Genomic DNA, 17,118 nt, shown 5'->3' with positions numbered 1-17,118 from the left:
ATCTAAGAAAATAATTTCTAACTTTATTTAATAATACTGTAAAAGAATACGGACATTCATAGTTTCCACTAAGGTGAGCTTGCTTAAAATAATCTTTAAACACTTACATGCTGAAGTGAGGTAACTTTTGTCTTACACAGCCGCCTAGGGAGCAATCTTCTGAATGCCTTAACGGAGGACAGTGCTAACATAATTTCCACTCCCCCCATCATAGTATGACCATATACTGCAAACTGTACAAAGAACTACAGCATTAAAAGTAACTCACCTTTTCTGTTATCTCTTTTATTGAAGCTACAGTTGTCACATCAAAATGTCCACTCCTTCGTTTATAATCAATAAACAGACAATCCTTCACACCTCGTTCAATGGCTTGTTGGGAAGCTTTCATAACCTCTGTTTCACAGAACCGGAAAAGATCCACTTTCATTACTGTTCTTTAGGCACAGAACAAGGGTAACAAAACAGCGTCTGCAAATTCAGATTCTTGGAGGTTTTTTGACATTTGTATTAAGATTTAGTTCACTTATGTAGATGTTACCATCATGTATTCTAAGCAAGAATACATTGGTTATACTTACCAAGAGGACATCTGCAAAATTTTCCAGGAGATTCTTTGACCAACATGTCTTTCACAGCATCAAGTAAAGGTCCTAGAATAAGGACAGGCCTAGGAGAGGTGCAGTCCACTTTCTGGACACGCTGATATGCCAGGCTTGCAGAATCTACACACACAGAGGATTTACTTACAAAAGTATAAATTATTTTTCTGGTATTCCTCAGATAAGCAGAAGCATTCTAACAGTAATTATGAAAACACTGCAAGCGATAAGGACCTTGACAAAAATGCTCTCTAGCCATTACTGCAATTTTCTCCACAGCTTAAAATCTAATTGAACCTAGTGCTTCTCCCCACCACTCTCATCCAAACTTAAAAAACAGTAATTCCCAATTTTTCCTAAAAGTGTAAACAAGACACAACATTTGGTTTCTCTTGTTTAGTCGGTTGAGCTCTTGCAAGGAAGTTACCAACATGATTTTTGTCGAGGAATGAAGAAATAGAAGTGAAGATTTTTGAGTAGTGCCCAGGATTTCTTTCTAGACTAAGCAACCAGAAATTAAAAAGTTGAAAGGAAGATCAAAACCATGTATCAAAAAACAATCTCACTCTGCAAATGAAAATTAATGCTAATAGAAGTAGGAATAAACTACAAAAAAAAAAAATCAATTTGAAACATTCTGGCTTGTTATTTAACAAAAAAAAAAAGTTGTTATTGAAAGTAATGTACGTGATGTGACATATGATCACCATTTGTATTCAGACCAAGCAACGTTATTAGTTGTGTCATGCTGCAGTTGTTTAAAAATGAAAGCAAAGGAAAGGCAACACACTCCAAAGTATAACAAAGATACTTACCGTCCAAGAAAGGAATTGAGTCTGTACTGATAGTGTCAAGAGCCAGTAAATCCTTTCCATCTTTGGAACCACTTCGTTTGTGTTTATGCTTTCGTCTGAAGAATGACCTCCGTGCTGCTGCTGACAATGTCTTAGATGAGCTGTTTTCGTCTTTAGCCTCGGACATACTATGTCTCCTGTAGAATTCCTGATCCATCCTATAATGAAACAGACCAACCTGTTGGTATTTACACTTGTCTTTTTAAATTTATTTAACAAACAATATCACCATTGCTTCTGGAACACACTGGAAATACTTGGGCTAAGGCTTGAGACGAGCATCTTGATCACAGAAAATTAAACAGAAAAAACCATTAACATAAATCAAATAATAAGCATCTGAAAACCTCACACTACAATAATTTCCTCAGGATTCCTATAATATAAATCGCGGCATGGCACAGAGAGTGACCACTCTGACAGGCAGACCAAAACTCTAAGGCAGAAGTAGCAGTGTGCACCTAGTTGCCAGTAAAGTCAGCCTCTTATAGAAGGGAAGTTCCCACTCTTTCTATGAAACTGCGTGTTATACTCGTGCTTACAAATAACTTATTAGCAATTCAAAATAACAGTTTTATTTTAGGCAGTTTTATTTTATATGAGCACAAATGTTTTGGCTACATAACACACGTAGAATCTAGTTGGTTTTACTATCCATCTTCCAGTAACAAGCCTATCAATGATGTCTACCAACATTGTGAGATTGTGGTGGATACACAATCTTATAATAATATTGCTGCCCACAGATGACTAAAGACACTGATGCTTCCCAAGAACGACTGTGATATCCTTGGATTCAAGGATATTTTTTCTATAGTTACTCTCACTTTTGTTATTGAAATATCTATTACAATGGTGGTCTATGTATCATTTCCACTTCTAGCTTACAGCATTAAAAACAACTTGATAGAACAATGTACTTAATTCAATGTTATTAAAATATGCTATCCTTAAGATGACACCTCTAAGAATTAACATCCCCCCTGAAACAATAGAAGCAAACAAGTCTTTTATACCACATCTCTCTAGTCAGACTTTTAAATTAAGACTATAAGATAAAGACTGTAACTGAGATCACTCACATATATTTACTTGGAATCTGCCCTCTTTCCAGCTTCTGAGCATTCTCATCTAGCTGCCAAGCCATCCAGCAACCAAAGTTTCCCTGTGGTAGAGTGTCATCAACATACAAAATGTCATCCTTCTTAAAGCTCAAATCCTGTTCCACCTCTGCTAGACGATCATAAAGCGCTCTGGAAAGGAAGATATAAATACGCTCTGCAACCGATCTCCATCAACTCAAGGAAAGAACATGCATACTTATTTTGAAAAAACCTAAGAGATTAGTGGCACACTCTACATTTTGAGTTTACAGCAAAACGTGCAGACTTAATATGCTACAGATTGCATATTCACTGTAAGAGACTAGCTGGGATACATTAGAAAACTTTGAATTTAAAAAAAATGTGGTAAAAGTGATGTACTATCTCTCTCATGATGGTCAGCATATTATCCTAACAGCCTTATGCTGTCATTAGCAGTCACGTGCGAATACCTGATATAGAATCCATCTCCAGGAAGCTCTTTTATCTTATTAAACTCTTCTATTCTGTATTGAGTCTTGATTTTAATGTTTTCTCCAGGCTTCAACATTTCAAGATAAGCTTCCTCAGCTGTTTTATATCGCATGTCAATGGACCCATACTGCAAACCACAAAATACAGAAACCCTTAGGTGTGAAAATATATCTTAAAGGGCAATAGAATCAGGTAAGTTTGAAAACATGCAAAATTACTTTGTTTTTTCCATTGGCAGGCTCTATATACAAATAAATCTTGCCACTTGACTCTAGTAGATCTAGTAGTTGCATCTGAAAAGCTCATAAACTTTATCACCTTAACAGTCCTGCCAAGCAGATAAATATTCTCATTTCAGATATAGAAAGAGGAGTTAAAGACATATTGCATGGCCTTCTCTGAACTCTCATTAGAATTTCATCGTGATAGGATCAATGTTGTTCTCTGTTTTGCAGTATCTTTCATATCCTTGCCTTTCTCTTATGTAGAACAATTAGATTCAAGGCTTCCTATGTAGATGAAGGGAGCAGGTGTTCATAATTCCAAGTGGACGTACATTAGTCCTCCAAACTTGCGCTATCAACACTGGTAGTTCTTCAGTTCCACTTCATCCAGCTCTTCATGTGTCGCAGCCAGAATGAAAGTCGAGCATTCTCACCAGTCTTACCCAGGTTTTGGGGCAGAAACTCAAGATTCACAGAACATGTCCCATCACGAGATAATGCAATTCTCTGAACAACTCCCTTTTTATACCATCCTAGACATTCTGTCAGTATGCTGCAGGCTTTTCTCAATAGCTTACCTCAAGTATCATGTCACCCAAGACTAGTCCATCAGGTCCTTTTGCTGGGCTATCATCATCTACATCTGAGACAAATATTCCATACAGGTTTCCACCACATATCTGGATCCCAAGATCCACCTGGGATTTTTTAACAACAACAGTTCTAGGTTCAGGGGTCCTTTTGTTTGTGTCCACAGGGCCCCTTTTGACAGAGAGAAATAAAACACATACTTCACTTTAAAAATTTGCATGACATACAATTAACTAGCCTTTTGAAGAATACATATTTATATAATTACTATTCAGATAGATCACCTACAGATAGTCTTATAAGACAAACATCGTGTTCCTTGCAGACCTTCTTAACTAAACCAATCTTGCAGCAAATCTTCTTCAATCCTTGCAGAACCTGTCTTTCAAAACCAGTCTGAACACACGTACTTTTATTCTGGGGTCCACTTAACTTGTCTGCTGACTTATTTCAGCCAGACACAACATTCACAGAATTCTTTTTTTTTTTTTCCCCTTAATACCCTTCACATCCACCCTGACCATTTTTTTCTTTTTCCTTAAGGCAAAAATTTTACTTTTACCTTAAGGAATTCCTGGGACTTGTAGTTGGTGTGGTTTGTTTGGATGGGGGTGTCATTGTTCCTTCATCCTGTTCACTCACAGTATCGATTACAGAATGATTGTCAGGCGTTGCAGCTCCACTGCCTTGAGGGGTGGAATGATTACTCACAGGTTCTAGGTGAGAACTAAGAGGGGGAAAAAAAAGAAAAAAAAAAGACTGGTGTTTCACCAATGCCAAATATTTTCCACACAAAGTTTTTGATTTGGCTGTAAATCAAGTATGCAGTAAGAAAACAAAAAAACCCAAACAAACCCAAACCAGCATGCCAAATAGCATATGTTCACCATAAGTCTAAGAGAAAGATAAAGCTCAGCTTTGAAGTGTGATCATGCATCAAAACAGGATAGATAATTCCACTAGCTCATATGCCTTCTCTAATTAATTTTGGAAACGCCAATTATAAAAAAATTTAAAACCAATTTGAAGTGCTAGAATCTCATAATCCTAGGAAGAAGTCATCTTAGGTTTTAGTTTAATGTATCTAGGAATTATGCCCAAATAAGAAAGAAAATACAGTAGGCGCATCAAGCATTTTTCTCTTCTTTTGACAAGCACATATTCACACGTTACTGTTCTAAGCAATCACACTTCTTATCAGCACAAATGTGCTCATGTTTGCTATCACACTACCTGTAAAGAAGTCATCTACTAGCTAAATAACTGCATGGACCAGAGAGTAAGTCTAGCCAACCTTACCTTGATCGTGAATGATTGCCAAGCTGATACATATGTGGGTTATACTGAGCCAGAATAGTAATGGTGTCGCACTGCTGTCCAATGATTAGTCGAGCCTGTTGCTCTGTAGCATTCCTCAAATTTATTCCATTGAACTATAGAAAAAAAAGCACAAACCAGGAAGTCAAATTTTCAGATGGAAACTAGGAAAATAATTCTTACAGTCTCCTAATTAAATTAATTTCTAAAAGCTGATTTATTTCCACTGGCATAAATAGGAAGATGGAAATACTGCTATACAATGGTTCCTAGGATTTACTCCTTGGAAGGAATCATTGCAATTTTAAGATATTTGGTAACCTGTCCTTGAGTTCAAAGATCTTTTTACTATTGAAAGACATATGTATTCTGAGCTGCATTCTGTTTTGGTATCACCGATTAAATACAAATTGGTTCAGATCACCAATCTGAATGAATTCAGGATTTAAAGATAAATTCAGTTCCATGGCCCATTGAGGTCCATTGTAGTATCACCCACACGCTGTGCAACAGAAGATGATTTAACATGCAGAAGCATGAACAGATCTAATATGTACAGAGCAGCTCTGTACTTTGCAAAATGCTCCTCCTCGTGTTTATCTAATACTGCAGGCAAAAACATGACTGTAGCTAATCTAAAAGCCTACACCTGAGTATTTGTCAAACCAAGTATCTCAGGCGAGGATACTGCACAGCAACAGCAGTGTGAAACTTGGTACAAGCCAGCTGCTTGAATATCTACTCACCTTACCAGGCAGACTATGGCATTGGAACTGTATTGTTTTAAGTACTAAAACTAGCTAGCTTAAAATTTAATTATGACTCCATAAGATGCAGTGCAGATTTGCCATCAAAAGACATTATTTTACAATAAAGCCTGACAAAAAGTCATCAACAATCACAATTACTGGAATATTACAATACAGAATACCCTTTGTTACAACTCACAAGCTTTCACAAGATACTCTTCTGAGGAAGGCAGTTATGCCTGCAGTCCTATGATCTGATTCATTAAGCCATTGGAATAGTAAGCAAACGATTACCTCTAGTAACTGATCACCGTACTCAAGGCCAGCTTGATGGGCAATGCTCCCACTTGTTACTTTAGAGACAAATATTCCACCATTTTCTCCACTCACAATGGAAATCCCTAGTGGCTCAGAACCCTTCTGCACTTTAACATGACGTGGCTCTTCCATGTAGGGCCTTTTAGAGGAGATAAAACTCATTTGGACAAAATTGCATTTGAACCGTCAAATAACAAAGTTACATGCAATACTTTATGGCTGGCTGTACTGTAATAATAAAATAGATCTAAACTTACTTCAAAAAAATTTTACCATCGTAAATGCATTCCCTTAACACCATGCAATGTACAGTGGAAGAAGTAAATGTATACCAGGTACATAACTGCTCTAAAACATTATGGTAAATATGAATTATAAATAGTATGGTAGTGAAGAAGCTTCCAGATACATATTATATAAAAGCAATTGAACCAGTGTATATAATATGTCATTTACAAACTATATTCCAGAAAAGGTATGCCACAAATATAAATGCTGGGAATCTTTACTGCCAGCAAAAATAAACATCATAAATAATAAGGTGGTAAACCAAGAGGACAACAATGCACAAATACCAGATTTCACATTTGTATGCAGGGAAACATAAATTAGTAATGAAAATTAAGCAATTGCAAACTCAAGCCATTAAGACAGCAGCTTGCATGGTAGCATTACAATTACCATGCAAATTCTCCTCAGGGCAATTATCCAAACATGTACAATAGCACAAAGTGCGCAATACTGCTTGAGAAGGACAACCTTATATGAGGCCAACCTCAAACTCCTTAGTGATGAGAACCTAGGCCTAGGAGCCACAGGGATTCTCAGAAAAGACCTATTACGGAACAGATATCTGAAAGATGCAGAAGATTTGAGAAAAAAAACACTTAGGAAAAGACACATAGTAGTAAGACACCACTAAGTATAACAAGTGAACAGCTTATACAAAGAAAATCCTGCTATGTTGCCCTTCCTCCCTCCATAGTTAGGATGTATCCACCTGTACAAACCAGGGCTGGTCCCTTCACGTTGTGTTTAAACAAAGAGTAACCCCCTAAAAAGTACTTGCTCATATTACTGCCTACAGAGCAAAAGGCATCGCCAGATATTAACAGTTGTGCTTGTTTCGAAGAAACAGCTCAGGCACCAGGTGTGGTGTATTTCTTTTTTTTAATAGCATTATACTACGTTTGACAGGCATGAATTTGAATGTTTTCTTTCCTAACACTTCATTATATCATATAGACATTCTCTAAATTGTGCCAACTGCTTAAACTATTTTCATTGAGCTGTTCAGAGACCAGATGAGATAGCTGGACTTCATTTACTGCTACTGATGTGAGCCAGGCTGAGAAAAGGTATTTTTGGAAAGAGTAGGATTTGGGGCTGGGGGCAGCAGGAAGAGGATGTAAATGATGCTTATTGCCACAGTCTGTGAAGGTAACTATTTGGTAGCCTTCTGCAGCAGAGGCATAATAGTTTGCCAGTTTTTTAATGCATACAAGATAAAAACTTGCTGCTGATACGAATGAAACTCTGGAACCCTGTAACATCAACATCACTTTTAGAGGTTGTCTAATGGTGTAATGAAGATAAGGTAGGTTTACTACCAGCAAACTTAAATTATGTAGCACATCTTAACTAAACTGTCCTACCTGCCAGAAAACTGCAATATTTTTTTTTAATTCTTTATGAGCTTGTAAACTGTGATATCATATGAAGCTTCTTAATATCACAAAATTTATCAAGGCATACTATCTCATTAAAAACAGAAATTACACCTTTCTGAACTTCATTGTACCTTTCTGCTTTTCCATTTACCACATGCATTTTTAAATTAGTTTTCTTTGTTTGTTTTGGGTTGGAATAAGAAAGAACCAAACCAATGTAAACTACAGAGGATCATATCTTAGAATTCCAGTAAATACAAAATGAAAGACAACTAGTAGTGCGTGTGGTAGAGAATCAATAATATAGTAAAACAGAATGATAACATTAAAAAGGTGTCTTACTTGATAAGCTGTGTTATTAAAATAAAGTGTGTTCTTCTATAACATTCAGATTGCCTGATCAGAAAAAATTGATCAGATTTTTAAATTTTCATTTAAATGAAGATCAACAGAACAAACGGCAACATAGATTTTTTTTTTTAATCTGTATTATTATTGTCATCTCAGGAAAGGCCAAGCGATTTACTTGTGGGGAGTTATTTTGTGGGGAACACAAAGAATTATGACCAAAAACCATTTAAAATACTATCTTCAAACATTTTCTTAGGATACTTTTAAATTAGCTACTTTCCAAAATTAATTACTGTTTGTGTGGTTTTGTTTTTTGTTTTGCTTTAGAAAAAAAACAACCACACAAAACAACTTACAATTATATTCTTTTCAGAAAGTCAATTCAGACTACAATTTATACATATGCACAGCAAGAGTGAACGGGCTGGAATATAACTGTACTTCAGTCCTCTAATCAGCGTTAACAAAAATGTTATTGCCCAGAGATCAGAACATGTATCTTGTGCATAGAGAAATAGTTATAAGGGTGTCGAAAACCCTAGCCTTTTCAGCTGAACATTATACATCGTTAGTCACATGAAAGAGAAAATAAATCTGACTTTGAATTTGCAAGTGAAAATTAGAGGAACATTTATATGAGAACACAAGTCAAGAGCACAAAGTCACACTGAAGTAAGAAAGAATGAGAATTCACAAAAACCTCTTTACGTTCCCTAAGTAACGCTGCCCTTTGTATGCTTATATTAATTCTAGAGTTACTACAACTTGGTTTCATATAACATTTTAGGAATAACTTTTTATTACTACCAGAAAACTCAGAATACAGAATATCCATATTATATCCATATTACTTTATCATTCATGTTTTTTATGGTCAGGCCTTTTACATAAATCAAGCAATACAAAGGGGTCTTCAGGTCGACATAAACGTAATCTATTCCTACACATCATAGCTCCTTTACACTGCCAAATTGGCATTCGGCTGCCTTACTGTAAATAAAAGCCTGATTCAGATTTGTATCTTACTGTTCAATGCTTTGAATTCATGCAAACTTTTTCATATATTCAGTCTAGCCAGATCATGGTAAAATGAAATCCGACATCTAAGACTGATACCATAAGCAATGTGTCTTGAGAATACTCTTCATAAGATATAGGAAGTCATCAAAACACAAAGCTCATGTTTTTAAGAACGCTATCATATCAGGTTCAAATTCTGCATGCAGCTACATACATACTTAATGTGATTGCTAGCGGTGGTCCAGGTACAGCCAAAGGGATCAGTCATGGTAGTAAAATTGCATCTGTACATACAGATACGTTCTTGCACAGTCATGCCCTCAATTTTTCATGTTATCTGGCTAAACTGAATCAAGGCACAGTGGTTAGAACACACATTCTACAACACTAAAACACCTGATATTTAGCTATCAGATGTTACTAGGTCTTTTTATTTAGTTTTCCAGAGCACCAAACAAACCTATCATAAAAAAGCATCTGAGGTAGTTCAGCTGAAGGGATATCTTAGAATTCAGACTGCTCTTATTTGGTGTAGGCATTATTCTAACATGGAAGAAATAAAATCCATATGAAATTCCTTAAATCTTCTGAACTCAAGAATCTACTCATCAGTTTTGAATAAAAAAAAAATCATTACAAAGATCTCTTACAGACTTTGTAAAGAAATTAAAAACACTGAGCAACAGGACCTGGGATGCACCTCTGTGCCTGCATATTTGTCATAAAAAGTAAATGTTCACTGCCCCATAAACAAATGTAAAAAGTTTCCTCAAACATATTTGTATGAAAAGCAAATAACGTGAGACCTTACCTATCTTTTCTACGTTCTCCAATAGACACTGGACTAATGGAAATCCTAGGTAATGTAGAAAGTGAGTTCTGAGATTGGCTGCTGGTGAAGGAAGACGTTTCCAAGTTAAGAGGTGACTGTGGAGGTGTTATCAAGCTGGGACTGCTACATTCAGAGTGTGACAAGGAGCCTATGGAAAATGAACAGCTGAGTTTCAGTATCCTGCATCTGTCATAGCTTGGAGATCTACACATGTATGTTGAAAGATACCATACACATCTGAGACAAGAGGGAGACTGACTGTTCACTAGCCCTCTATTAACTCCATGTAGAGAGACCAGGTAACTGATTTCAGACAGTGCAAACTTACTGTCCTTAATGATTATATGTCAAATCTATCCTCTAAGTGTGCACACAACTACTGCCATTCTTAAAAAGGAGAGGAGATAGCAGACAGGCTACACCATATATACATCCGAAAACACTTCACAATTCAAGGTTGAAGAAAAATAATAAAAATGTATAATGTAGATTTATTTTCAAATAAAATATTTATGTACTGCCCTTTCCTTTGGGTAGGAGCTACATTATGAAACACCTGAAAACATCAACAACCCCCCATTGTGAAGCATACAGAGAGGCAGAAAAGCCCTGCAGTTTCAAACAAGCTTGACGTGACTTTGCGTCTCTTCCCTGGTCATACACAACCTGAGCAATTTATACTGAACAAGTGCCCCGAAAGAAACACTGAGTTTCTTTCCTCTGAAAAAGCTACAAAAATAAATCTCAAATTACTAATCACAAGTGAAAATTGTTTGTATTTGCCCAATTAGGACAGACTCTGCAATAATCCGTTCAGGTTACAGAACTTCAGAGCAATGACAGCAGCAAAGAGTTGCATGTACTGTCATCAAATTGAATTTATAGCTCTCCAGCTGGTATTTGCATCATGTCTTTAAATACCCTTCACCAAAGCAATTTTGAGAGAAGCATTAAAATATTTTCACTGCATTAAAAATATAATTTACAATCAGTAATACAATACAATAACATGCAAAATAATACACTTAAAGAATAAAAAAAATGCAGGTCATCTTATTGCTAAAACTTTTAAGACTCATTCTAGAAAAAAGACTACAACTGTAAAACATATAGCAATGATTATTCTTACTTTTTTGTGCACTTTATTTCTTAGTGTCCTAGAGTCAACTAACAGAAAAAAAAATTACCAACTTTCATTAGAAAGTTTTTTTTTTTTAGCTTTCTATGGCAAAATGCAAATTTTATAACCTTAATTAAATTGCCATATTTAGATTTTGGGGGAACCTCATATAACAACTGCAAAGGCTCTGGATTGATAATACTGAAAATAGTAAAATTACTCATGAAATAATTCACCTCTGTCAGAACCCATCATGGACCTTGGATATCTTGGTGTTAAAGGGATCTTAATTCGTTCTGTTCTGTATTGCAAGTTACTCGAAGAACCTATTTTTACAAGAAAACATTACAATGACAAAGTAAAAGCAACTACATTGAACAAAAAAAGTACATTTAGATTCCACTTCTTCAATCAGCATTAAAATGGCCTCTGAATTGAAGCATGAGCCTTGACGATGACTCTCATTTTTGTTATATCATATTTCTAGTAAATTGTCTTAATTACAAGTCAGTATAAACAGAGAACAATGCAGCTATACAGTATATATGCACTGTTCATTCTTATATGAAACTCAACTTGAAGTCTGAGCAAGAATCTAACATCTCTGTTTCCTAAGAATCAATGGACTTTCAAAAGGCATTTAAAATATTCTGAATACATTCTGCTTGAATGAATGCTTTTTTTTTTATGTCATTTTTTTGCTGTGGTTACAAAGCTTCCATGGTCTATTCAGATGCAACTGCCAATCACTGACGGAATATAAATACCTTTAGTCATAAAACCACAAAATATGAAGCCAGGGAACACAGGAAGCCTTCAGGCTTTGCTAGCTATGACAAATCCATAATGCATGTACTTCAGGAATTCTCTGTTCATCCTTTGTCTCTAATATGTGGGAGTCCCACAGCAAATAAATCAGGAAAGCTAGTTACCAAGTCTTGCACTGGATGGTAATGAATTTGAACCATGAGATGCTCGTGTACGTGAATTTTCAGAGTACTCATTAGAGTGTTTATGACTCAGGTCCAAACTCAGGCGACCTTGATGCTGGGAACTACATCAAAAGAAAATGAGAATAGGGCAACAGTTAGAACCGGGCAAAGCACCTCAGCACATAGCAAACTGGCCAACAAAAAAACCTTTGGTTATCCCCAAGTTGCTGAATAAAAGGAGTGCTCCTCTCCTTCCCACTTCCCAGTTGTTCCATCATTTTGTGAATAAAAAGCCAAAGGGAAAATAGCCTAAAGTACTATAAAAAAAAAAGGAGGGGGAAGGCTTTATTTGTTTTGGCAAGGACAAGAAGAAACATTAGAAATTACTTCATTAAAATAACAAATTTCTTTGTCAACATTAGCTAATAGAGCAGAGGGAAACCTAATCCAGCAGTTACTGAAAGAAATGAAAACAACTGCCACAGCACTTCTTGGCAGTCAAAATAATACACAACAGCAGTGTGTTTCACACTGCACTACATAAAACAACTACCAGAAACAATTTCATCCTAACAAAAACAAAAATATAAGGAGATATAAATTTCATAACACCTGGGATGCAGATGCTGATGGCATATTTGGCTGGCGACTGATGGACAGTTGCTGGTGTGAACTCTATGGCTCCAGGCAGTATAGATTGGATTTCTCATGACTGCAGTTACTGCAGGGCACGGTGCTAAGCTTCTTGGTACTGTACCTGCTTAAGACGACAAAAACACATTCTCAGCAACATCATTACCATATAACCTACACATGTAAAATATATTTAAATATTTATATAATTATGTATTATAACATTTCCAGGTATGAACATGTACCTATACATAAAAATTATCAGCATACCAACAAATATGTTATTAAGCACCATATGACACCGTTGAAGTAGTACACACATATTTAAAATCTAGTTTATACTTTTGTAATGAGCCAGTAATAAAGTGGAATATATTAGCAAAAATGAAGCAATTTACAGTGTATCAATTTTAATATACACTGATAACTAAAATATTTTCTTTATTTTCAAGTATCAAACCTTTTCATACAGCAACAAAAATTCTGCATTTCTCTCTGAACAGACATCTGACAGGAATGCAGGTTTTTATTTAGTACTGGATCTGACTGCCGCTGAAATGATTCTTTTTCTTTTTCTGTTGCCTCAAAGACTTCCACTTCTAGTGTGTCCCATGACTTTATAGTATTTCAACATACATGGAACTTATTATTCAAGCTGTTCTTTCAAGTACACTCATCCTTCAGTACTCAACCAAAGACTTATCAATTTTCTCTTATATGAGTTGGTAGCATAGAATACAATAGCAAAAATGTATTCAAGGCATACAGCCATATTGTCTAACAGAGGTTTGACTTGATTTGGTTATTATGCAAAAGTAATAAGATAAAGCTTTTCATTAGAAATAACACCTTTTAATACTTTTTCTACTTTCATTAAAAGAGAGAGGAAAAAAGAGTAGAGTAAAAGAAATCAAAGAAGAGGAAAAGCTTATTTGATCTGAGCTATTCTTGTGCACATCTTTGTATTCTGAAAAATTGATTGGGACAACAGGGTTTGAAGCTGTCCAATATTCCACCACACAACTCATTACCTCCTTCAAAGCCTTCAGTAAAAAGAAGTCTTCCACAATTTCTAAAAGGTGCAGGAGTTTAGGGTTTTCCAAAGAATTGAGGGTAAACTCATAAAAAGCAATATTAACTTGATTTTTAAATCAAGTTTCACATGTAACTGCTGAATGTAGCTACACCAAAAACTGTACGATCTGGCAACAAGTTGACCAAATGCTTCTCGACTGGTTCAAAGAAACTAGCAAACGATACCCTAATTAGCTCCTGACGCACTCCTTTAGTCAGTGACTTTAGTCAGTGCCAATTTAAAACCTGCTAACATGAACTTCAGTACCAACAACTGTGATCAGCTGAAACAACAAGCTAACGGTTTTCTGTTCTACCTGATTATGTTAATTTCTGCATGAACTGCTCATGAGTTTCCTCTTCAGCAGGCTACTATCTCAAACACACTGGCATTTAGTCTTTAATTTAGATTAAGATCATAAGCAGTTTGGGCGCTTCAACCTGAGATATTCCAAATATTTGATTTCCAGTACACAGAACTTAATACGTTACACTTTCTGAACATCAGATCTTTTTCTTTTGAAGTATTTCAGAAGTCAAGCAGCTAAAGCTTGGGACACCTCCATTTACCGTTTCCTTTCAAAAATACTGGAAATCTTACTTTTCTCCCTAATGGATGGGCTACACCTTGTTCGCCACTAATGTATTCAAAAATTCTCCGCACAGAAACTGATGAAACACAAATCCTTCAGCCTCGAGTTGCTTAAACAGGTTTCACACTTTTACAGTCCAAAAGTTCAGCAGACCATGTTCAGAATACAACAGAACATGGAAATATGACTGATCCCCAATACGGACAAATCCCTTGGGGCATTCCTAGAAAGTAACAAGCTTTGTCACTCACCTGCTGACATGCCGCCAGTGTATACAATGGCAGGCACAAAGCCATCACTGTGCCTACCAGATCGTTTTGGTGAATATGGTGCCCATTCCTGTATTTCTGGAGATAGATGTTCCTCACTAGTTGGAGCATACTTCTGCACCTACAAAAACATAAAAATTTGATTACAGGAAGTTGGAGATTCAGGGCAAAAAAAATAGCCGTATTTGTAGGCACTAAGCAACTTCAAACCTTCTACTACCTCTTCCAAAATGTGCTCACCCTCACAGTTCTTGTTACATCTTTATCTTTCAATGACGTTACTGACTTCTACCCCTTCTTCCTCCACCCTGCCCCGCTATTCCCTTTTATTAGTTTGCAATCTTTTTAGGTTAATGTTTGCAACTTAACTGATACACTTTCCTCACAATAAAACACCCAGCATTTAGTTACATTTCTCCTTTAAAATACTGCTTTCACAGGACATTTCAACAGTTATTTCAGCCACTATCTCGAGTGTTTTCCTCTAAGTCTGTATTTTCACATATGTGTGGAGCAACCTCTCTTCAACAGAACAATTCAGATTTTGGAACCATCATGACTCTTGTTCTGCACGGAACAGAGTAGACACTGGTGAGATAAACATCAGAATAGCTCATGGAGTTACAAGTGCAGTGCTCTATACATAGATTTTACACATTTGAAATGTACAACACAAAACATGAGACTGAAGTATGTAATAAGTGAAAAATAATTCCTAGAAAAGTACTTAAAGTTTTTATGATAGCAGTATTTTAATTCAATGAAGAGTTACTGAGAGCACAAAGGCTCTAAAATGCAGAGAACCTTCTTAGAACCAATGCTTGACACAATCCTGGGTGTATCAGTAATTGTATCACTCAGGGATGAAAGTTCTCTTAAGTTTACCAACTTAGCAAACTTTACACAGACTTAACTATACATACACAACTAAGGAAACTGATAACAAAGAATATGGGCTACAAACTCAATTATGCTGCATGTTCTTTATACACATTTTTGTTATTGTAAACACTACTTCAGGAACAAAGACACGCAGACAGACACTACTGTCACATACTCTGATGTAGTTTTAATGCACAAAGACGATGCCACTAGAGTAAAATTTTCAGAGTGAATGGTGTCCACATTTTGAGACACAGTATCACTTCTACACTCCAGTCCACAACTTTAGAGTTACAAAGGTCTGCCTATTTTCTGTGAGGGTGGGGGAGAAATCACAGAACTCAGTCCTAATTTAACCCTAGAAATGTAAATTAACTAATACATCAAGTAACCTCAAAAAAACAAAGACTATGACTTTATAATTCTACTATATAATTTTTTCTTCAACTCGAACCAATTCCTACATGATATCTGCAATATGATTTGGGCAGTATGTAGAACCAACCCTAATATGTTCTTGTCTATCCTCTCCAGCTTCTTAAATACTGAATGTCAAAAACATCCCCTCTGTTCCAGCTAACGAATTTCTTACACGTAAGTCCCCACTTACTTGTGTCCTGGTCACAGTTGAACTCACTATAGAAATATTAGTACAGTTATAAACAGGACAGTGTATACGCTCAAGATAATGCACTACAATGAAGCATGGGACTATCAGTGCTAATGGACCAACTTGATATTCTACATAAAGCAAACATGCCATATTCAAACCTGTTCAATAGCTTGATCTTGTTTTGTTGTTACATATGTGCCAGAAGTCAACATTAGAATATGCCTTCCTTCACTTGATAAAAACTCTGACCTTTCTCTTCAGACCTGTTCAAAACAAATCTGCTGATTTCAGCTACAAAATCAAACCTTATGCTTTTCTGTAATTTTCTATGGGACAGTATTAATCTTCTTCACAGTACCTAGTACAGGCCTGTGTTTTGGATTTGTGCTGAAAAGAGTGTCGATAATTCAGGGCTGTTTTTGTCACTGCTGAGCTGTGCTTGCACAGAGTCAAGGCCTTTTATGCTCCTTACACCACCCCACCGGTGAGGACACAGAGTACCTAAGCAGTTGGGAGGGCACACAGCCAGGACAGCTGACCCCAACTGACCAAAGGGATATTCCGTACCATATGACATCATGCTCAGGAACAAAACTTCGGGGAAAGTCAGTAGGGGGCCTCTGCTCAGGGACTGGCTGGGCACCGCTCAGTCAGTTGTATTTGCAATTGTATTCATTTGCATCACATGTCTTTCTTGGGGTTTATCCCTCTGTTATTTTTCTTTTCATTACAAATATTATTAATTATTATTTTATTTCCATTACTAAACTGTTTTTAACTCAACCCACAAGTTTTCTCACTTTTATCTTTCTGGTTCTCCATGACCATCCCACTGGGGAGGAGTGAGCGAATGGCTGTGTGTTAAACCACAACATTAATGCAGAATTTGCTAGACAA

General features: G+C 36.2%; 1 protein-coding gene across 1 annotated transcript in view; it reads right to left on the bottom strand.

The window, feature by feature from the left end:
• Positions 1-268: 268 nt before the first annotated feature.
• Positions 269-17,118, bottom strand: part of DLG5 (discs, large homolog 5 (Drosophila)) — a gene marked incomplete at both ends in the record, with an annotated part of 34,773 nt that continues 17,923 nt past the window's right edge. Inside the window, 14 exons of the mRNA XM_010134457.1 lie at positions 269-396; positions 582-725; positions 1,418-1,614; positions 2,539-2,709; positions 3,012-3,160; positions 3,836-4,019; positions 4,411-4,575; positions 5,148-5,281; positions 6,209-6,371; positions 10,085-10,253; positions 11,462-11,551; positions 12,158-12,279; positions 12,770-12,914; positions 14,709-14,847. Coding sequence (XP_010132759.1) covers positions 269-396; positions 582-725; positions 1,418-1,614; positions 2,539-2,709; positions 3,012-3,160; positions 3,836-4,019; positions 4,411-4,575; positions 5,148-5,281; positions 6,209-6,371; positions 10,085-10,253; positions 11,462-11,551; positions 12,158-12,279; positions 12,770-12,914; positions 14,709-14,847 — 2,100 coding nt within the window. The remainder of the gene's footprint in view (positions 397-581; positions 726-1,417; positions 1,615-2,538; positions 2,710-3,011; positions 3,161-3,835; positions 4,020-4,410; positions 4,576-5,147; positions 5,282-6,208; positions 6,372-10,084; positions 10,254-11,461; positions 11,552-12,157; positions 12,280-12,769; positions 12,915-14,708; positions 14,848-17,118) is intronic.

The sequence above is a fragment of the Buceros rhinoceros genome, unplaced genomic scaffold (assembly GCF_000710305.1).
Source record: "Buceros rhinoceros silvestris isolate BGI_N320 unplaced genomic scaffold, ASM71030v1 scaffold2474, whole genome shotgun sequence".
Lineage (NCBI taxonomy): Eukaryota > Metazoa > Chordata > Aves > Bucerotiformes > Bucerotidae > Buceros > Buceros rhinoceros.
Note: the sequence above shows the minus strand (reverse complement) of the source record. Positions and strands in the feature narration are given on the sequence as shown.